Source organism: Artemia sp. Qi Xiang Cuo, chromosome 2 (genome assembly GCF_049724085.1).
Source record: "Artemia sp. Qi Xiang Cuo chromosome 2, ASM4972408v1, whole genome shotgun sequence".
In the NCBI taxonomy this organism is placed as follows: Eukaryota; Metazoa; Arthropoda; class Branchiopoda; order Anostraca; family Artemiidae; genus Artemia; species Artemia sp. Qi Xiang Cuo.
Window position 1 is genome coordinate 92,486,525 of NC_142795.1, and position 23,736 is coordinate 92,510,260.

The window sequence follows — 23,736 nt, forward strand, 5'->3', positions numbered from 1 at the left end:
CTCACCTTCTAGCAAATACCTCGCTCTTTAAGCTAAAGTTCGAATTTTGTTCCAATTCTTTAAAAATGACCACTTAATCACAAATGCCGTTAATTAGAATAAATAGCTCTTATGAAAGTACTGAAAAATCTTTTGGCTTAAAGAGCCAGGTACTGACTAGGGGGTGAACCCAATCATATACGTAATATTTTCTGTTCGCTTTAAGTTTTGATGTTGCTCATTTCTTTCAGTTAAAAAACTTGTTTTTTTTTATATATAATTTCTGATCTTTATTTAAATAATGCTGGGAAATCCGTCACCCCTACATAGCAATGTCTTTTCTCCCATGAAAACTTCCTTCATGGTAAGATCCTCCCACATAACCCCTGATCCACTCCCCCCCACAACCAGAAAAAATCAGCTCTGAAAACGTATGTATACTTCCCAATAACCAATACTATATGTTAACATTGGGTAAAGTTCATAACTTTCAGCCCTCCCCCTGGGGACTTTGGGAGATTAAGTCATCCTAAAAGACATATTTATCATATTTTCAACCATGCTAAACAAAATGGCCATCTCAAAATTTTGATCGGGTGACTTTGAAAAAAAATGAGCGTGGGAGGGGGCCTAGTTGCCCTCCATTTTTTTGGTCACTTAAAAAGGGCACTAGAACTTTTAATTTTCGTTCGAATGAGCCCTCCCACGATATTCTAGGACCACTGGGTCGATACGATCACCCCTGGGGAAAAAAAACAAACAAACAAACAAACAAATAAACACGCATCCGTGATCTTTCTTCTGGCAAAAAAAGCAAAATTCCACATTTTTGCAGATAGGTGCTTGAAAACCCCGAGGTGAGATTCTCTGATACGCTGAATATGATGGTGTGATTTCCATTAAGTTTCTATAGTTTTTAAGGGGTCTTTCCCCCTTTTTTTCTACAATTAGCAAAATTTTCTCAGGCGCGTAACTTTTGATAAGTAAGGCTAAACTTGATGAAACTTATATATTTGAAATCAGCATTAAAATCTGATTCTTTTGATGTATCTATTGGTATCAAAATTCCATCTTTTAGAGTTTCGGTTACCATTGAGCCGGGTCGCTCCTTACTTACAGTTCGTTACCACGAACTGTTTGATGGAATTATCAAATTATTAAAGTCCCTTGCTTTATTGTATGGACCAATTTGTTGAAGTATTAAATCCCCCTCTTGTCTTCAAGAATAAATTATTGATCATTTTTATGAAGCGTTTTTGGTTGTTAAGCTTTATCCATTATTTAAAAGTGAAAATATTTCACGAGGCTAAGCTAATCCTTTTTTTTTCTTTTTTTTTTTTTTAGTGCAAAAGCATATTTTTGTGCAAGCTAAATTTCTAAACTGCCTAGTCGGGTGATTTATTATTTTCGACGAAGTAGGCTCACCGCATCAATATCCGGTTCTTTTTGCGAAAGTGAAATTAATTGAGCAGAGTCGACCTAATTTCTTAACCGTACTGGCTTATCTTTGTGCAAATCAAGCAAATTTTTCCCCTGGATTTATTACCTGAATGGGTACCAGACAAAATAGAATAAGTATTGGCATATGCGATTAGGCAAGGCGTATCCAGGGGGAAGGGGGCTATTGTGTTTGACCCCCCCCCCTCTCATAAGGAAACTTGTTTTAATAGGAAGAAAGGAACAGAAATACGTATAGACAAGTTTTTGTGTGTTTTGCAAATTATGTTTTATCCCCCCTCCCAGAAAAAAAAATCCAGTATATGCCCATGTGAGGAAGTTAACAACAACTAGGCATCCAATAAGATTGGTTGCAATAAAAAGCAGACATAAATAACTGTTTGTGCCTGCTTCGAACACCTTAGAAAATATTCAATGGTGGCATGGGACAAAAGCTGAAGTGTCAGGGTTTTTTTTTTGGAAAAGGGTGGGGTTGCAATCTAGGTTATTAATTGTATCTTATTGCAGGTAGGATCCTTGGTCCTATCAAAGAAGAAAAATTAATACTCCACTGCATGCAGGCTCATTTTCCCCTAAGTATCAAACATTTCTTGGTAACGAACTGTAAATAAGAAGTGACGCGGCTTCAATAGCAACCGAAACTCTAAAAAACGGAATTTTGATATCAATATATATAATATATATGTAAATATATATATATATATATATATATATATATATATATATATATATATATATATATATATATATATATATATATATATATATATATATATATATATATATATATATAAAATTATCTTATCCTACTGATATATAAGATTCATAAAGTTTTGTGTTTCTCATCAAAGGCTATGAACCTGAGAAAATTTGCTTGATTTTTTAAAAAGGGGTAAGTCACCCCTTAGCAGTCATAGAATCTTAATGAAAATCACACCATCAGATTCAGCGTATCAGAGAAGCATACTGTAGAGGTTTTAAGCTCCTATATGCAAAAATGTGGAATTTGTATTTTTTACCAGACGAAAGATCCCGGATTCGCGTTTATTTGTTTTTTGTTCAGTGATCTTATCGAACCCAAGGTCCTACAAAATTGAAAGAGGGCTCATTTGAACGAAAGTTAAATGTTCTAATGCTATTTTTAAGTGACCATAAGAATTGGAGGGCAACTAACCCCCCTCATACAGTCTTTTTTTAAAAGAGCCTGAAATCCCTCGAAAATACCGTAACAGCGAAACTGACGTCATTTTTGAGGGGTTTCCGGCTCTATTACCGCAAGTTTGTTTTCATACTAAAATTTCACTGTTATAACTAATGAAAATAAGAAGTGAAGGTGAAAAGGTGATGTTGGGTAGCGAGAAGATCGATCACCTTGACAGCGTTACTTACCTAGATGATATTATTAGCAAAGACGGTGAATGCAGTGTAGATGTTGAAAGTAGAATAACCCAGGCTCAGAGTGTTTTTTCACAGTCAAAAAAAGTTTGGAAGGATAGGTTGATAAATTTGCGAACGAAGGTTTAAGCTATTGGAAGCTACAGTGATGACGGTGGTCAAGCATGGCTCTAAAGCGTGGGTGCTCAGAAAAACGAAGGAAGATTTGCTAGATGTTTTCTAGGGAAATTGTTTTGGTTTTCTAGGGGATAGTTTTGGGTACACGACTGCCTGACCACATCTCATACAGTTGGGTGAGAAAAAAATTGTTGTTTAATCCCGGTTTCTAGGGTTATTATGAGAGAAATATTGAGATGGCTAAGACACTTCCTTCGGATGAAGGATGACAGATTGCCAAAGATTGTCCTTATCGGCCAGCCTTCTAGAGCCAAACAGAAGGCAAGTCGCCCCTAGTTGGGGCTGGAGGATTTCATAGGGGAGGATTTAAGAGAAATAAGAACTTCTTGGGAGGGCGTAAAGAGGGAGGCTTTGAATGTGTGCAGTCGTGTTGCCCTCAGGTGGCTTGGCTCTGTAGTGAATTATTAGTAGTAGTATGGGTAGTATTCCTGAATCAGATGCAAATGACAATTTTTCCCATTAGATATTTTTTTAGAAACATATTCTTCAAAATTCTGGTTACTGTAGGCTGTTTTGAACCCTTTTGGCCCTTTAAGGGCTCGGAACATAGTTTTAATCCAAAGCGATTATTAAATTATGAAAGGAAACGAAAAAAAGTATCAAGCGATGTATTTATTTTCATCCTTACTAAATTATGTTGCACGATTAAAATGTTATTTTTTCAGCTGAAAACAAAATTTGAAAGTGAAATAATTTTAGGTGAAGAGTTTTCTCCTAAATTAAGATATGATAGATTCTTAGGGAAAACCTGAAGAAAAAACTATGTCAAGATAGATGGTACTACTTGTTTTCTGTCTCCCACCGTCTTAAGTGTTTTCATTGTCCTAACGAAATTGCTACTAACAAATTTATTTACAGCCTTGTTTCTGCAAGCTATTAAAGAGCTTGCAAAACAAATTAATAAACAGTTAATACTTATTTCCTCCAAACAATAAATTATTGTTCCTGAGCGCAAAACTAAAGTTTTTTTTTTTTAAGTACAAATTAAATATAATTCAAAACTACTTTAATTATAAACTTAATTCTTATGCGTGCATGAAGTTTTCGATTCTTCTTTATATATTTGCCTTTACTTGACAATTTACCGTTTTTGAAATTCGTTTTTCCATACACTTCTGGTAAAAAAAAAAAAAAAAAAAAAAAAATTAAATCGTCAGTCAACTCATGTGCTTTTATCTATTTACAAATTTCTTACTATTACTTTTAAGCAGAAATTTGAACGGTGGCCGAATTTTGGCCAGATTCCAGAATAGTGACAAAAACTCAAACTGTTGAGCATTTTGATAATTTTTGGCACATTTTGTGATATATCTTGTATATTTTCTGATTTGGGGAGGAGGGGGTTGGTATATGTGACTCATCTCTTAGAGTAAATTCTATGCCTGGATCTTTAGCTCCAATTGATAAGCTATTCGTTCTTGCACTTGAAATAGAAATAGAACTTGATTTAATGAATATTTTCCCTTATCAGTCGTCATTGATGGTAAATATTTTACCAACAATCTCAAAATTTTTGCCTCATTTGCAAACCATATTATTTTTTTCCAACCTTAGGGCTATGGTTACAAAGCAAATAACAGAAGGATTTGGTTTAGTTCTTTTCTGCTTCTGTAGGTTAGAGGGTCATCAGCTATAACGGGTATTGAACTTAAGAAATTCAAGTTTGAGTGTAAATCTGAGCTGTCGTGTTTTTATAGCAATTCAATTTTTTTAGACATTAACGATTAAAATGGATTCAATTACCAGCTTTATTTTTATTTATTTATATTTTAATGCATACACTGATTTTATATAACATACTAAAGATCGATTTTCAGAACACTGATTTTTATTCTTTTATTTTTGGGATTGGCTGATTGCCAGTAATGAAAACCAAAACTAAACTTTTATGAATGAAGTTGGTTTTTCTTGTGAAGTTGTTTTATGAATGAAGATGTATTTTATAAATGCATATTTTTTTTGACTATTTTATTATTGCTTAATTGCTTAAGTCTTCCCTCACCAAATGCTGCATAAGGCGACAATAACGCCTCTCTACAATGCTGGATACCCAGTATTTTTCTAAACCTCTGAAAGATCTTAACTGAACACTGAAAAACATGGAAAGTGGCCTTTTAAAACGAACCATCTGATACTGGATACCCAGCAACAAACATAGTGAGGAAGACGACCACGGGCATCCTTCGTTGTTTGAGTTGTTTTGTTAATGCCCAACGTTCACATACGTACTTTATTACTGAGAGGATGTTACGGATAAAGCTTCAAAAAGTAGACTGTGTTCTTCCATTTCTGTTTTCAGTGCACTTATTGACAGACCGACTCACACTGTAATGTTCAAGAGCTCAGTTGTGCTCTGTTCTAGCTTCTCTCTTAAATCAGACAAGAAGGCTGTGTCGTCAGCAAAATCACTATCACACAGAGTGAGGCTCAGTTTCTGTAGGATGCGACATGTGAAGTTGAATCTTCAAAGGATATTACCAAGGTTTGAGATAATCAAACCTTGAGATAACATTGAAATAATCATCTCAATTTTTTCAATAACAAAAAAAATGATCATCGTGATTTCTTTGCTTTCTAATTATCTTTGAAAATAACACAGACCATGGAGAAATTCAAATTACAGATGTATCATATGTATAGTTAAAACTATTTTACATCCTCCGATTTTCGGTTTAGGGTATCACATTGTCTGAAGCCTCCATAAAAACCATAGCAAGGAATCAGGCCTAAATGAGAAATAATCAGTGTGGCATTGGGTTTGGTCAGTTGATTTTCCCGTAATGGTAAAAATTTTCAAGTATTTCTACACATATACCCTATTTACTTTAGTTCCTCAGATCTCTAGTCCTTAAACCAGACCAAGCTTGGTTTTATCTGGAATTGTCTGTGAAAAATCTGAAGGCGGAACCATTTTTGGGCTTCTAGTCTCTTTAAATTTTGTATTTACAGAACCCTCAACCCAGGCAATACAGAATCCTCTTGACGGTGGTTATGATGACAATGTTAACAATGATGACAATGAGCAATTGTTTAAAATCAATCAGCAAGAACTGGCACGCAACCTATTTGGTAATGCAAATATCACAAAACAGATTATGTCAAAAGTCTAAGATGACAACTTTGTTTCTTCTACTCCAGTTTCCAAATGTCCTTTAGGTGACCATTTTTAGTGGTCAATGAATGATTGGATTAATACATAAATAAATTAAATAGTCTGTCATTAACTGATAAATGAATGGCCAAATGATCGATGACGAATGATTGATGAATTTGGTCTTGGTTTTCAATATCATTTGCTTCTGTACACAATAAAAGTTTGCTGTATATTTCAAGCTGTATATTTTAAGCACCTCTAATCCTCTTCGCTTGATGAGGAAATCTAATTATTTTGGAAATTATGCCCCGATCATCATTTTCAAAATAAGTTAAGTTAAATAAAAGATTCAAAACTCTACTCGACTTAGAAGTGTATTTATATTTTAGGCTAAACCAACTCGTCGTATTTCTGGTTTGATCTCTGGCATTCGCAAGAATGCTGCCAACTTACGTAACAGAATAAAGATAAACCCATTCAACAGAAGAAGAGGAACTCCAAAAAAACAGACCGATTCCAAAACTGCCCCCGCTGAAACCAAGGATAATCAGGTGAGTCCTCACTAGAACTTATATATATATATATATATATATATATATATATATATATATATATATATATATATATATATATATATATATATATATATATATATATATATATATATATATATATATATATATATATATATATATGTTAGCTCCAGCATTTTGATTGGAGGGGGGAGAGTCAAGGTGCATGGGCTATATAATGAATTTTTTTTCCAAAGTATGGGGGACAAATGCCCTTTAAATACTAGAAATCATTATGTAAAGAAAAGCTTCAGTTCTAGAATAATACGCACATATCCCCGCATTTATTCCCCATCGTCAGTAATTGCAAAATTATACAATAAATGTTTTACTCTATTGTTTTTCTAAAGTTTGATCGATGAAATTTATTTCTTGTTAAGTGTATTAATAACAAAATCAATATAACAGGTGCTGAAGGTGATGAAAAGAAGCTATAATGCATCCTTATATCAGGTTGCGTTCACTCAATTTGATCTCTAATCCCGGATTTGCTTCTCCTACATAGAAATTAATTATTACAAATTTCTTGAAATCTATGTAAATTAATTGAATAGAAATATAAAGAGAATAGATTTATGTAAATGAATCTACAGAAATAGAATGGATGTATATAAATTTATTGGTGGGTAGATACAGAATCAGAAAAGAAAAACAGTTTGTGGTAACAAACTTTAAGTAAGGAACGACTCAGCCAATAGTAACCGAAACTCCAAATAACAGAATTTTAATAACAATTAATGCATCAAAATATTGTTTTGTTTATGGTGATTCCAAGTATATGAAATTTTTAAGTTAAGTTTTAGTCATCAAAAGCTACGAGTGTGGGAAAATCAGAGAACCTTTTGCAAAATGTTTAAGCTCCTATTTACAAAAATATGGAATATTGCATTTTTACCCAAATGAAAGGTAAAGGATGCAAGTTCTTTTTTTGTTTCTCCGGGTGATCTGATCAAGCCAATAGTCCTAAAAGATCGAGAAAGTGCTCTTTTAATGCAAATTAAATGTTCTAGTGCCCTTCTTGAGTTACTACAGAGATTGTGCGAGTGGAATGTGCCATTTTCTGATATTTTGAGGCACCAAACTACGATTTTCTTCAAATGGGGACAAATTAGATATTGATTGAAACTTCTGAGACAGCCAATCATTTTGAAAGCATCAAAAACTTTATATAATGAAACTTCCAAGTTGCACAGGATGGTGATGCATTCGTTCCAGAATAGTTCATACTAAAACAATGGTCCATAAAATAGTCCATAAAACAACAGTCACATAGTCCATATTGAAACAAGATAAATGGTTGTTAATAAGGATGTTAATCATAATGCTTGATTTAACGTGGTTGATTCAATTGATTTTTCCTGAAAAATGTGTATAGTTGCGCATCAATTATTATGAAGTCGGAACGAAGGGTGGTAATGTGGGAAAGGGGGGGGGGGGCAGTTGCCTCAAAGAGTGTATTTGAATGCCCAAATTATCTAATTTCCCATCGGTATTCATATAGATATGAAAACAATATGAGAGGATAGGAATTAATCTCAGTCATTTGAACATTTTGCCCCAATTCTTTAGTAAAGACTGCTGAAACAAAAGGTTTTGAACTAGAACAAGAAGCTTCTTTAAAGCACTAAAACTTCTGTGCAGAGGGCAAGAGGCTAAGAAGCAGAAAACACCCTCAAATACGGAATAATTTCTGTTTCCTTTAAGTTTTAATGTTACGCCTTGCTTTACTACTACTATTACTACTACTAACAACTCATAGATGCACCAAGCTGCCTAATGTCAGCGCAGCTACACCCGCTGCTCCTCCATCTTAATCTATTCAAAGCCTCTTTCTTTACAACCTCCCAAAAAGAAATTCCTATTTTCTATTTCCCTGAAATCTTTACTATTTTCTATTTCCTATTCCTATTTCCCTGAAATCTTTAATTACATCCTCCCACCCCAACCAAAAGCGACTTGCTTTCCGTTTAACCTTATACAGTTGACCAAAATGGTCAATCTACCAATCTGTCATCTTTCATCCGCGGAACGTGCCCTAGCATGGGCGTAGGAAGGAGGGAAGGGGGGGGCAGCGGCCCCCCCTAGACCTTCAAATTCACATTAGATATGGCTGAAAAAGCAGATGGTTTGGAAAAAGCAGTTGATAAAACTCCATCACACTATCGACTGCCCCCCCCCCCTAGAGAATATGCTGCCTAATCCTGCCTACGCCCATGTGCCCTAGCCCTCTCAACCTTTCTTTCATTATAGCCCTAGAAAGCAAGATTGAGCCGCATTTTTTGCACAGCTTACTGTTTAAAATATAATCAGGAAGTCGGATACCCAAAACAATCCGAAGGTGAAAACCATAGCCTTTTTATTATTTAATTATTATAAAGATCAGAATGTTCCTCAAACACCTTGACTGGTGATCTTCATTTGAGCCTCACTGATTGAGTAATCAGTATAATGTTTATAATAGCACCAAAAAGTTTTTTGTTATGGTTGCATTATTCTCTTTATTTGTTTAAATCAAGAAATATTTTTATGGATTCTTACGATAACAATTGGTTTATGCATGTTTTATAATTATGCCATAGGTTTACCACTTGGTATTGTAACAGTCAGTACTGATAATTAGGTAAAATTGCAGGATAATGGCTGTCCTGAAGTATACATGCTAAAGCAAAAGGAGAGGCGTTTTTAAATTGTTAATTTTATGCTCTTTTTTATGGTTAAGATTGTGTTTAAAGGTACAAGCACAATTGGGGTGCACTATAGGGTGCAACTGGTGTGCCACACTTCCATCATACAGCCTCATGGTCAATCTCAGTGTTAGTTTAGGTAGATGAAGGGGATGTTCAATGCATACTAGATTCCGATTTTTTTTTTCCTCGAAAATCGTTTTTTTTTCCTAAAAATAACTCATAAGAATAGCAATAGCCTTTTCTAGAAAAGTTAATATCAAATTATATAAATACCAATAACAGAAACCAACAAGAAAAACAACACTATAGTACCAATTTATTTAATTAAGGTAATAAAAACTAGAAAGTTTAGGTTGGATTGGATTTTAAAAATGAACTTGGGGTGACATATTGCGTCTTTATGCTAAAATTGGTTTCGACAGAAAAGCCATGTCATTTTTGTCCTAAATTTCAGAGGGATGAGAGGTGGTTTAGTTTATAGATCTACGGAAATTTAAAAATAAAATTTTTTCTTCCCTAAAGCTTTTTTTAGATGGAGCTCTTTTCCACCTCCTTTAAGGTGTAGTTAGTTTATTTAAACTATATTTAAACTAAATACCTCGATTTTTTGTAGTTAGTAATTGGCTTTTTGAATATTCGTGTTCTCCCCAGTGATAATTTGAGAATCAAGTTTATGCATGCTTTCCTATGTCCTCAGGCTGAAAAAAAAACTCGAATGATTGCTCATAAATTACAATTAAAAAACAATTTTATTTTCAGTTTCTATTTCTTCCATTAGAATAAATAGCTTGATAAATAACACCATTAAATTAGCGCAAACGAATAGGGGCTGTACGAGGGGGCTTTTTCTGTTCTCTCTTTCCAAAAACTACTAGAACACAAAATCTTAAGAAATTCTTGCTACATCTAGATGTACGTTGACAATTTGTTGGATCATGATGTTGCAGTCAAGGGTGTATCCTGAATTTTACTTCCGGAGCGGAGGGAATTGTTTCTTGCACTTTTTGGGGGGAGGGGATAGGAGAGGTGTTTTATCGGGGGGGGGGGTGTAAAAACAAATTTAAACACACATTCAATATTTGCTTATGTGCATATTTGATACGTTTTCAGTCATACGAAACTTTTGAGGGAGGGGAGAGGGATTTCAAATTCAGAGGCCTTCCCCTAGACGCGGCATTGGTTGCATTTTAAAAGATCCATGCTTTGTATTTTGTATACTTCATTATAATTTTTAAATTTTTGTTTTGTTTACAGCCCGAAACGAAAGAGAAAGTAGCTGAAAACGACGAAGAAAAAGAAATGCCAGTATTGCCACCTAAAGAAAGTAGAAACGTCCGCGAGAGTATTACTGGAGTAGCAAAGGTAATGGAAAGAATCATATAGAGATATCAAATACTTCACCTGAGGTATTTCAAATGTGTTACGGAACAGACATTAAGATAGGTGTCATGATATGTGTCACATCGCCAAATCTAAAAGGAAATAGCAAATTTGTACATTTAACTGGCTAAAATAGAACTGAAAAACCTCTTTTACCTTTTCGAAAAACCTGTTAGCAAAACTGAAAAACCTGCTTGTTCAAAAGATTTACCATTATTCTGTACACACTATGTTATGTAACATAACAACTTTTCAATTGACGAGCAATTCTAACCCACTGAATGTTGAATGGTGACAAATTAAATAAAAACTGTCTGCTTTGTACTTACGTCTTGCAAAAAATTATGTGTGTATTACCGTAAATAGTATAACGCTTAATGATACACTAACAATTTAACATTTAGAATTGTAAGCGCAATAAAGTACAAATATGAGCAAATACGATTTGTTCCAGAATTTTATTCGGCTCGGATCGACATTAATATTTTTTAATATTTTAATGTTTTCAATATTAAATATTGAATATAATATTAATATTGTTAACTTTATAATATTAACATAATATAATACTAGTATAGTAATATTATTAGTATTAATATTAACATGAATATTGCTGAATTAAATATTACTATTTTCAATATTAAAATTTAATATAAAAAGACTTAAACGAGTATTAATGCAGTCTGTACTACAATTTTAGTTTCCTTGCACTAAGAAACTACTTTCGTGAATGACACAATTAGAAATTTTTATTTTAATTGTTTTGCTAATCACTTCTTAGAATAAGTAATTTGTTTAACTACCGCTCTGTAGTTTGGTTGCTTGAAGTAGTTTGAGTAGCTTAAATCAAAAATCAAATATATTTCTGGTAAAAGGGTCAGATAAAGTACATACCAGTATCACCACCATCTATTGGTCAGATAAAGAACATACCCAAGGGTCTGAGTAACCTATGAGAGTGGAAACTAGTGCTATAAGAGTGGAAACTGGTGCTAGTGTTAACACCATCTATTGGTCAGATAAAGAACATACACAAGGGTCTGAGTAACCTATGAGAGTGGAAACTAGTGCTAGTATCAACACCATCTATTGGTCAGATAAAGAACATACCAAAGGGTCTGAGTAACCTATAAGAATGGAAACTGGTGCCAGTGTCGACAAAAAATTTCAACACCATCTATTGTTGGGCTACACTTGGCATTTTTTCAAGCTTTGTAATATTTTTTTTTTTGTCAGGAACTGAGATCAGACGCTGATTATTACCCTAATTTTACCAATTGCACTAACTAAATTAATTAATTTTATTATTATACTGGAAATAAGTGTCAAACATCGCCAAGCATTAGATGGCGTCCATAGATTTTTCGTTGACACTAGCACCAGCTCCCACTCGTATAAGTTGCCCATGTTTTCTGGAATATGCATAATGAGATAGTACACTAATATAAATTAGCGTAGGATACTAATATAATTAAAATTAGGCATCACAGAATATTCAATGCGTTACCCAAGGAAAAAATAGTAAAAATGTTGAAGCCAAGGATGTTTTATTATCCTTTAACTTTACCAGATAAAAATAAGTTTTGTAGATATTTTGATTGTAACATACAGCTCAAACTTGCATTTGATTCCACTATTACCATACACTGGCACCAAAAATTGTCCATTCAAAAGATAAAAATTAATGTCAGTGAGACAAACTCAGTTTTGGATTCTGAATTTTATAACAAATCTTATTACGTAGTTATTGAAAATTAGTATCCGTGTATTTTTCATGGAGATTCTGGCTAATTTTAGAAGTATATATTGTGACTATGCTGGCAAAAAGCTTTAAAACTCCATCAGAATGGTGGCTGGTATTTTTGTTATTTTCAACATAGAAACAAAATTAATTATGTCTGTGAATACATAAAAGGCCTATTCCCGTCTCCGAAATCGTTGCCAACAGTTGAATGTCTGCTAACAGACATAAAGTCCCTACTAAGACACACAATAATATTGATAAATAGTAATAATATTATATAAATAACAATGATAAACAATAATGAATAATAGCAATAATAAAACCAAGTCGCTATATAATTGTACTTTGTCACGACGGTAGAGAAGGGCTTATAATTTCAAGTATATATTTGTCTTGTTTTTTCTTTAGTTTGTCTTCTCCTAATTTTGTTTTGAAGCTATTTAATCTTTAGTTATAGTTTGATTCATTCTAACTTTTTGGCAATTCCTAGCTAACTTACTTTGACTAATGCAATCTAATTCTCATATGCCTTTGGCCAGAGGCGTCGTTTGGGGGTGGAAGTTGCCCCCTAATAATGTGGAGCAAAAATTATTATGCATCCTATGCCCTTTGACTATCCGGATTTGGACCTCTCTTGCCTTTCAATAAAAATGCTGGAGATTCCCCCCTGCCTTTGGCCTATAATAAGGCATATGTCTGGCCTATATATAAGTGTAGGGTCAATTCTGGTCTATAAAAAGCACAACACTGGTAATCAAATGTATGGTTTCTACTAGTGGGAATTCTGGACAGTGGCTGTTTATCACTACGCTTTAGATTATCAACTTGCTTTATTACAAAGCCTATTTAACTGGTAATGTTAATGACGTAAATAAATCTTGATAGTATGGCATCTCAAGAAATATTGTAAAAAAATATGCATAATAAACCAAAACCGTATAATCAGAATTTTCACTTAGTTGACAGCTTAAAATTTATGCTACCTGTGAGGAAACTTCGTGCGTTTGATGGTATACTATTTTTTTAATTCTGCATTTTTAATATTTTAATATAAAATGACAATTTTATAGTCATCTAATATTGCCATCTACGTATTTGCATCTGCATATCATCTACAGTAGACTACAATGAAATCGGTTTTATTTAGGGTTGACAACTAATCCACTGCTATGATAGAAGGCATATGAAAGGGTTTATTTTTCAAAAAAAAGAAAAACTCCATGCTCTTCGTAAGACATTTAATTTTATTTATATAACCACTCATGGTTAAACAATTCTAAAAGAATAAAAATCAATATAAAAATAAAGAAAAGTAATCATGCGTTATATAGCAAAGCAATTTCTTGCACACTTTAACTGCTCATCAAATGATTTTATTGTTATAATTTAGTTTCTTGTAGCTAGGGCAAACATCCCAAAAAATTTCTAGGATAAATCACATGTTTGGAGAAATAATTCCTTGGGGCTTACTCCTTCTTTTAAAAATCTTTATTTTTTTAAACAGTTTTATTTTGTATACTTAACAAATTTTTTATAAAGATGCACATCCATTTATCTGTCAATTCATCTATTTTTATTGTCTCCAAATTTGTCAATAACATTACAATTTAATTTTTTTTTTCTTAGAATAGCAGAAAAAGGCGTATAATCTTATAGTACAACTTTTGTTTTGTTTTTCCTTTAAATGTTTTCTCTTGTTTTTGTGTTATTTCACTTTAGTTTAAATTTGAACTTAGCTTCTTAAGTCCCATTCCTACTCGACTTACTCACTTGACTGAAGGCTCCTGCCGAGGGTTTGGCGTAGAGAACAATGAGACCAGGTGCCTCCAGGTTGACCTATCGCTTGCCATGCTCGCAGCTTCTTCCACCAGGATGTGGGCTTGGGCGAGGAATTTATCGGCTTTGTCTTTTTACCTAGGGGGGGGGCGTCCTCCGGGTCGCTTCCATCCGTGTAGCGAGGATTCGAACTCGAATACGACCCGTGCTGGGGCGTCGCGTGACACGCGAAGGAAGTGTCCGTACACCAAACAGTTCGCTCGGCGAGCTGCGTCGAGAAAGGAGTTTGTGCCGTACGTGACAGGAGGGTGTGGTTGCTAACGAAGTCAGTCTAGTGAAGTCCCTTGATTCTTCGGAGATAATTTCCTACCCTAAATAAAATTTGACTATTTAAAATTCATGTTAAAAATTCATAAAAACACAAAGAATGACAAAAAGATGAGTTGCATGGCCTACAAGTATTTATAGGGGAAACCTCAGTAATAAATAGAAACTTTCGTATATGAGAAACCTCAAAGATTTATCAGAATATTCGTAGAAAGCTCATGATTTCTGATAGAGACCCTGGGACCATCAAGCCAGAAACAAAATATACTAGTTGATTGGTGGTTGTGCACCAATAATTTGGAGGAAAGAGAGTATACCTTCATTTTGTTACAAGGAGGTTCATGCGTTTAGATTATGACACTGAAGTGATTAGAAGACACAATAAAATTGTGTTTACTATCAATCACCAAATAACTGAAAGAATCAATATTTGGAAATATTTAATCTCTAAGCTCAATTTTTATTTGAACCTCCTATTCCGACCTGTTTCAGCATCCTCTGTATCTTCCATACATGCATAGATAATTAAAGGACCAAGTCCAATTCATAGCATATGGTGTATTTGTATTGGATTTTTCTGTAAATTTTTCTAAAGGGGGGGGGGGGTTCATATCTAGCAGTTTCTGTGTGTTCTACGAAACCCATTTTTATTAGTATAAATTGAATATTCAAACACAACAAAACTAATTCATATAATTCAATATGGAATTATAACTTGATATATATGATATATTATTCATTATTGAATTATAATGACAATATATTAATTAGTCGTCAATATTGACAAATAATTCATATATTGTCAATATTGAGGGAACTGTTCATTTTTTTTTATATTAACCCATTTATGGAGAATTTGGAGACTTCACCAAGCCAAGTTTATTTAATATTACCCTTGCTATATTTGTGTGAATGATAATTTTAATATTGGGCTTAAAATGGCTATTAGTGTAGAAACACAGAATGGTGGATTTTTTTTATAGGCAAATAATATATATTAATAAAGAACCGGCAATATTCAGGAGAATCAATAGGGCCAAATTCTAGCACCTATTGGGCATTTTAACAAACTCTATTTGAGAGATTGGATTCATCAAAATTAGTGCTTTAGTAGCACCTCTGCTACCCCTCCCCATACAACGAACATTTTTACAAACTTTATTTCAGAAATTGGATTCAGTTGCAATTGGCAATTTACAAATGCATCCACTTTGGAAAGGCTAATTCTACTTGTTTCACCGCTTATCCATCCAATCTGACAAACGTGCACTAACACAGTGCGACCTGATTACTAGCAAAAAGAGACACCCCACACTGAGTATTAGAAGAACAGCTTTGTAAGAAGCAGCAGCTCTATTTAGAATTATGATGTAGCATCTGAGTATATTCTTAAGGAGGACCTAGACAGCCAACAATTTTTATCATGACTTTCCTTCAATCGATTGACTCAAGCCTGGTTGACTGCTGAGGCGCCTTTATCGCGCTGGATTCAATCGATTGGTGGTGATTCATAGAAAATCCAAATGGCTCAGGCAGTTGACGGGGTTGACTGACCGTCCTTTTACATTTTGATCGTCAGTCTATTGCCAGCAACCATGGAAACATCTTGAAACTTGGAAATCAAAACTCGAGTTTATTTGATTAACGATATAATTATTCGACTCGTTTAACGATACTCAGTATTTGAAATGATTACGATCTGATAAGAAAATACTAGATATGAAATGGTATCTTAATTATTATCACTCCATAGACCAACGATGTTTCCTACAACATTTTTTCTGCTGAAGGACAACCAGAGTCGAGGCAAGAAAGGCCAAGTCTTTGTTAGAACGTATTTCCAGATTTCACATTAAACACCTTCACACAACCAGAATCGAAAACTAAATTAAACATAAGTTTTCATAAAGATTGAAGGGTTGATTGAAGCATCAATAAAGCTTACATGAACCGATTTACAGAATTGATTGATCAAGCCGCTAGATCTTCTGGTGACTGCTTAGTATATTTTGAGAGAATGTGTCCTTGGAAACACGTTAATAAATCCTTTTACATGGCAGTTCAACAGTCATAAGTTGGAAAGAAAACGTAGTTCACAGGCCCATGAAAATTATAATAATGAAAAAATGAGGAAAATACAAAGAATATGACACTTTTCTAATCCTATAATAGACGAACCAACGCAAGACAAAATCAACGCAACACAAGATGAAATCAGAACTTCAGCTTCCCCCCCCCCCTATTCTGAAACAGTAAAAAATAATAAAAGGATTTTTTTATGAGCCAGAAGCAGCTATCGATAGGAAAATGACACTAAGCCAAGACCGCTAATCGCTTCCCCCCTAAACCCCTGTAAAAAATTATGTAGGAGTACATGTCTTAAAAATTCATGTAAATACGTAAAATATAGAAAATTCTTATTTACGTGTTTTGTTCCAGAATGTTGCTAAGGAGCTTCTGCCTATCGTTGGTCAGGCTTTTGAAGCTTACGTTGCAGGCCAACAATCAAATGACCAATGAAAGGTAAGATAAATATAATCTAATAGCAGCAAATAAAAAAGAGTGCATGATGTTCAGTCCTGCTACTTATATTTACCCTCTTACTTCACGAAATAAAATAACAACTTATAAAACATGTAAAGGTGTGGTGAAAAGGTCTTTGAATATATTTACATTTATGGAATTCAGGTTTATGGCCTTTTTTCTCGGTGGTCATATTATTCATTTTTTTGTAATTCAATGTCCTGGCTCTCACTCATGTCCTGGCTTCACGTAGGGAGGCTGCTAGAGTACGGGCGAGATGAGGTTTCGGTGAGGAGTTTGGTAGAGCATGAGCATGTAAGCTAATAGTGCATGAGAGTGAAGTTTTGTCCCAAAACTATAAACATAAAATAAAAGTATACAAAGTATAAACAAGTACAAAAAGCGTAAAAGTATGGAAAAACTTTATTTACTTTTTTTGCTTTGGGTTTTATTTGGGCCAAAGCTAAAAAGACTTTTAACGCAAATTAGAAATTTTTATGATTCTGCCTCTTTTTGCTTTTATTTTCTACTCTGTTTCATTCTTTTGTTTTCACTTTTGGACTAAAATTAAATTCATGTTTTTTTTACTTGTTTTGGACTTTTTTACTTTTGCTATGTAATGATGCACTGTCAATTAGGCGTAAGTAGTTTTAAAAGCACCAAAGGTCAGTTTCTTTCTAGCCTCTCACTTTCTTTGCTTTGGAGGTGATGGTGTTTTAACCTTAAATTACGGTGCTAAAATTTATATGAAAATATTGTAAAAATCACGCCGGATACCCTTGCTACTGTTTTTTTGAATGACAAGTAGCCTTAGTTTAATTTAATAATAAAAATAAGTAATAAGTGCCCTCCCTACAAATGGATTGACTGTGTAAAGACATTGTCATGTGAATCACACGATGAATTATTCAGCGTATTAGAATGCACACTTCACTTGTCGATCTTTGTAGCTATTAAATAATTTTTTTTCTAACTGAAAGTAACGAGTAACACTGAAATTTAAAAGTAACAAACATTATTTTATATATGAGAGGGGTTACTTCCTTCCGAAATCAAGCTCTACCCTAAAGTTTCACTTTTGTCTCAACTATGTAAGAACCACTACTCATAAATAACCTTACACTATACAGCGAAGTAAAACTTTAACGTGGAGAGTTCAGAATTGGGCAGACATGAAACGACGAATCATTTATAGTGGTAATTATATATATATATATATATATATATATATATATATATATATATATATATATATATATATATATATATATATATAAAAATATATATATATATATATATATATATATATATATATATATATATATATATATATATATATATATATATATATATATATATATATATATATATATATATATATATATGTATATTCTGTATTAAAGGCCCTTGTGTTTAAGTAGTAGTTCTAAAAAATTGAGCAAATCCGTAAGATTTTTTGAGTCTAGAAGTTTTCTATGGGTAACATTACAGCTAATGAATTTAATATATTTTGAAAACCAATTCTTTTGACGTATAAATGCTATCAAAATCCCTTCTTTAGGGGAATTTGGGCTATTATTGTGCTGAGATGCTCTTTACTTACTGTCCAATATGGCCTGTGCCACAGTAACATGTGCCTTAACGTAGAAGGAGAAGAATATGTCGAACCGAGATCTTTATTATAAAAGGCTTTTTATCGGGCCCTAAAGTCTCCAATATAGGAAAACTTAACAGATAGAACTACAGAAAAAACTAAGAACTGAACAAACCAGATAAAAGTGAAAAATACTTAAAAGCATTTTTAGAGCATCAGCGCTGGCTAACGTCTCAAAGACAAAGGGTCCATTAGCACATTCTCCCAGGAAACTAGTTGGAAATCAGTAAAATTTTATTTCCTATGTCTCCGTAAGGCTTTCAGTCAAAGCAGGTAGCATCATTGGGAATTCCCAAGTCTGCCAGATTTATCAAATGATATTTCCTTTGAGCTGAATTTGGGTGTACTCCTAGCAGGTATAACATAAAATTTCAGGGACTGTTATTTCTTGAACTTTAAAAAGTATATTCAGCTTCGTTTAATCGCAAAAACCAACTTGACACTTTATAATAAAACAAGTCTCATTAAAACTGAATACATGTACCTCGGGCACAAAGAAAGAAGCTAAATGTCTTTTCCAAGATTTCCGGGAATGTAGTTGTCGACTATTAGTTCTTGGTCGTTTCTTCGGATCTCTTATCCAAGCTCTACCAGTTATGGCAAGACCGTCCAATCAATTCTAAATAGTTGTTCTTTTTTAATTTCTAAAAAAAAAATGGGTTAGATAGATTGACCCTTAAGGTATTGGATCTCTTTAACGAAATTTTGAAACGGCTCTCTACTTCGAGCCCATCTTATAGAGGGTACCCTCTATAAGTTTTAACTTCTCTTAATCACACATACAGCTTAATCAGTGTCACATCTTGCCTCGTGTATTGCCTTTTTTAGTCGTTGGTGTTGAATTGATCGAAGTGAATCGAGGTGAACGGAAATATGTTAAATTTACCTATGGGCTAATATTGGATGTCTTGTGTTTATTTTCGTGTCTCAGACTCGAACAAAATAAAATGAATTATTTTATTTTTCAGGAAAGCTCGAACCAGTAAGCTAAGAAGTAATTCAAGTCCCTTCATCCCACGTGTAAATAGTGCTTTGGTATTTATTATATTTATTAACATTTAAAAAGTGCTCAAACGTTTATAATAAAATATTGTCTATTCAAATAAAACAATTTTGTTGTATTGTAAGGTTGTTAGGCTATCTTTAGTTTCAATAAGCCAAGTGACTAGGTGATTACTATATTAGCCCTATAGGTCTAGGACACAAATTGGGTTGCTTAATCTGGGGTTTTGCGCTACCAATATCAACTTGTAACTATTAGGGGCCGGAATGGATTTTGAAAATGTGCATTTTAAGGTCCATGACAGCCCAATCGCACCAATGCGGAGAGGATTATTCTTGCCCTAAACTCTTTCCGTTTGTAGAAATGTACATGCACTAAGCAGAAAATTTGTGCACTGATGTTTGAAAACCCTCTCTTAAACCAGACACAGTAGCATTGCCAAATTCCCCCTTTGGGGTAGCATAATGTAAAAAGGGATTTAGTATTTTGTTCTTAAGTCAATAAAAGACATGAGGCTGAAAGCTTAAAATGCTGAGGGAATAGCAACACTAATGGTGTAGGGATCACTGAAAATCATTTGTACAAATCAACACAAATAAAGATAAAATTTCAACTAATGACAATATTAAGAACGATGGTAAACAAGACAGGCATCACCCTGCGTAAAATGACTCTGTGCTCAACATTTTGAGATTGAATATTCTACTCGACTTACATAACTTATATCTCCTGTCGGGCGCTGCTTGGAGTAGCGAGTAACGTCTGCTCCTTCATCCACTTCGGTCCATGGTGAGCATTTGTGTGTCGCTTAATCTAGTGTTTACCATCATTAGGAACTCGGAGAGGCTGTGGAACCACCGTTTTTTCGGTCGGCTGTGGGGTCGCTTCCAAATGATTTTGGTAGGGTTGAAGTCATAGATGTCTGTGTGGGTAGATGTGGTGTTTTTTGCACCCTATATCCAAGCCATCGTAAGGTGAACTCAGATCCTTGATGAGTTTTCTTGCAGCAGGAAAAGTAAAAAAGAGTTTATTTTTGTCTTGTCACAATGCTAGACTCATACGACTCGTTTAGTTCTTTTTTTTAGATCATTTAGTGCTTTTTTGGTGTTCAATTATTTCTAAAAGCAATTGGTAAATAGAATTTTTGGCTGTATAGTATGCTTTCAGAAAAGCACTAATGTTAAAAATGGAGAGCTGTTAGAATTGGAGGACGATATTTCTCTCAGGATAGTATTTGTCTGTTGTTTTTTTTCCAAACGAAATGTCACGGATACTTGTTTATTTTCTTTTTTAATTAAAAAAAATTTTTACCACAAAACAAATTTTTCAGAAAAAAGTAAGCTCCATGCGCATAAGTTATTCTTAAGATATTACTTTGTAACCTTTTTGAGAGTCCACATGTTCAAAGCTGTGTTGATTTAGTTCAACATCCGCCTAAATATCATAGGTAGCGCAATAGTGCTGCCTAAATAAAGAGTGATGTAGGTACAATGTATTATTATTATTTTTTTTTTTTTTAGACCAGGACATTTCGTATCGAAAGAGTTGTCGTAGAAACTTCAAAAAGAGCTTATTCGATTTGAAATTGAAATGGCTAGTGCCCCTTTTAATAGTCAAAAATATTGGAAGGCAAGTAACCCCCTTACTACGCTCACTATTTCCCCGAAAACATCTAATCAAAACTTCGAGATTTTCATTTCGTTCAGCGTTGTTAAAAAGTGTGGAAATTATTTTTTTGAGGATGATACCTCACCTCTTCACAGCCCTCAGGGCAAGGGTTGTAAGTTATGCTAACTTACATGTAAGGTTTTTATGCAAAGAGTGGTCGTATAAACTACGGAGGGGGCTCATTGAATTGGAAATAAGATGTTCTAACGCTCTTTTTAAGAGTAAAAATGATCGGGGGGGGGGGGGTAGCCATACCCCCCATGTCGTAATTCCACAAATACATCTCATAAAAATGTTTTTAGGGTGGACACAATCCCCCAGAACCCTTGGACAAGGGTTGTAAGTTATGCCCAGGGATATATAAGGTTTATATGGAACGGGTGGTCGTATAAACTTTGGATTGGATGGAGTTCATTTGAATGAAATTTGTAAGTTTTAGTGCCCTTTTTAAGAGACAAAAGTGAATGGACGGCAATCAGTCCCCCCTCAAGGGAATTCAGGTGAACCTTTCAGAGAATGTTGAGGTGAGTGTTGAACTATATCAAAACACGTTATGTGTATACGGATTGTTAAAAGGGTGTAACGCAGAATTAAAAGGCAATATTTGCATGCTACCAATACTACCACAACTACCCCCACTACTACTACGACGCTATTCCATTTAAAATATTGAGGGGAAATTCTAACGAAATCAAAAGACGCTATGTGCATGCACACTCAAAATAGCGTATCTCAAGAATTGATTTGGGAATTAAGTTGAACTTTCAGAGATGATAATTGCACCAAAAGGCAGTATGTGCACACTACTGCCAATACAACTGGTACTGCTACATTTACTACTATTACTACTTCTATTAGAAATATTTGTAAGGCTAAGGAAAATTTCATGTTGATACTACGGCTGCTAGTCGTACTACCGCTATTCAATACTATTACTAGTAATATCTGTACAACTACTGTGACTACTATGAAAACTATGCATAAGGGTATGGTGAAGGGTATGAAGGGTATAGGTTTCAAGGAATGTGGAGGGGGAGTTGACTGAATCACAACACGCCGTCTGTATGAAGGTTGTAAAAAGGGTGTAATTTCAATATCTTAGGAACAGTTTGGTGTGTGAAGTTGAAACTAACAGGGCTTGTTGAGGGGGCTGTTGAATTAGCCAAAAGAAAATATTTGCATCCTAATGGTACAGCTTCTACTCATACTACTACTGCTGCTATTATTATTACTACTCTTATTACTACTACTGCCACAAAAGCTTAGGCTACTAAAATTAATTCTACTGCTACTATTACTACTACTGCTACTATTAGAACTAAGTATATAAAGGCAAAAAATTACTACTACTGCTGCTATTAGAACTAAGTATATAAAGGCGAAAAATTTGGGATATATAGAAACTGTACGGAATTAATTCAAAACATACTATGCCCATACAGGTTGTCAAGCGGACGCATCAGGAATGCTTCAGGAACGGTTCATGGTATTGAACTAAAACTTTTAGCGTGTGTTGAAGAAGATGTTGAAGAAACCAAAGGTACTATGCACTTACTGCTAATATTGCTGCTACAACTATTGCTACTGCGCAAGCTAAAGATATTAAAGTGAAGCTTTTAAGGAATATTTAAGCCGATGTTGAATTAAATAAGAACGAACTATGAAAATGTAGATTTCAAAAAGGTGACAAAGCAATATTGGAAGAACAGCTTATATTATTAAGTTAGATCTTTAAGGGTAAGTTGTGGGGTATTTTGCACTAGCTAGAAGGCACTATGTGTATATTTTTAATGCTACCACTACAGCTACTGTAACTAATGACGCTAAGGTACTAAGATGAAACTTTTAGGGAACGTTTAGGAGGAGTTTCAATTAAATGACAGTTCTGTGCATGCAGGTTTTCAAAAGGGCATATAAGCAACAGCATAGGCAGCACCACTCTATAATAACTAGAAATATCATTGAAACTTTTAAAGGAGCTAATTTGAATCAAAATTAAAAGTTCTAATGCCCTATTTAGGAATAAAAAGAGATTGAAAGGCAAGCAGCCCTTTTCTCAAGCCCATTCATTTTCCAAACGCATTCAGTAAAAATTTTGCGACAGTCATTTTGTTCAACAACTATGTCTTTAGAGAAATTAGGTATATGAACCCCAAAAATTATACAATTGGTCCATTATGCTTTAAAACTTAATGTTGCTTTAAATTAAATCAAAATGTATTGTGTTAATGGTTGCCAATAAGAAACCTGAGCAATATATCTAGAACGATTGGGGGTATTAAGTTGAAACTTTTGGTGT

At 33.9% G+C, this 23,736-nt stretch overlaps 1 protein-coding gene across 3 annotated transcripts in view; it reads left to right on the forward strand.

Moving 5' to 3' along the window:
• The window catches only part of LOC148955809 (uncharacterized), a 36,953-nt gene extending 17,066 nt beyond the window's left edge, over positions 1 to 19,887 (forward strand). For 2 of the 3 annotated variants that reach the window (XM_089104361.1, XM_089104367.1), the window contains exons 4-7: positions 6,493 to 6,654; positions 10,617 to 10,724; positions 17,029 to 17,112; positions 19,735 to 19,887. In XM_089104361.1, the coding sequence (XP_088960487.1) occupies positions 6,493 to 6,654; positions 10,617 to 10,724; positions 17,029 to 17,109 (351 nt within the window). In that variant the 3' untranslated portion in view covers positions 17,110 to 17,112; positions 19,735 to 19,887. The remainder of the gene's footprint in view (positions 1 to 6,492; positions 6,655 to 10,616; positions 10,725 to 17,028; positions 17,113 to 19,734) is intronic. The other variant, XM_089104376.1, reaches the window with a different exon arrangement.
• Positions 19,888 to 23,736: the final 3,849 nt, after the last annotated feature.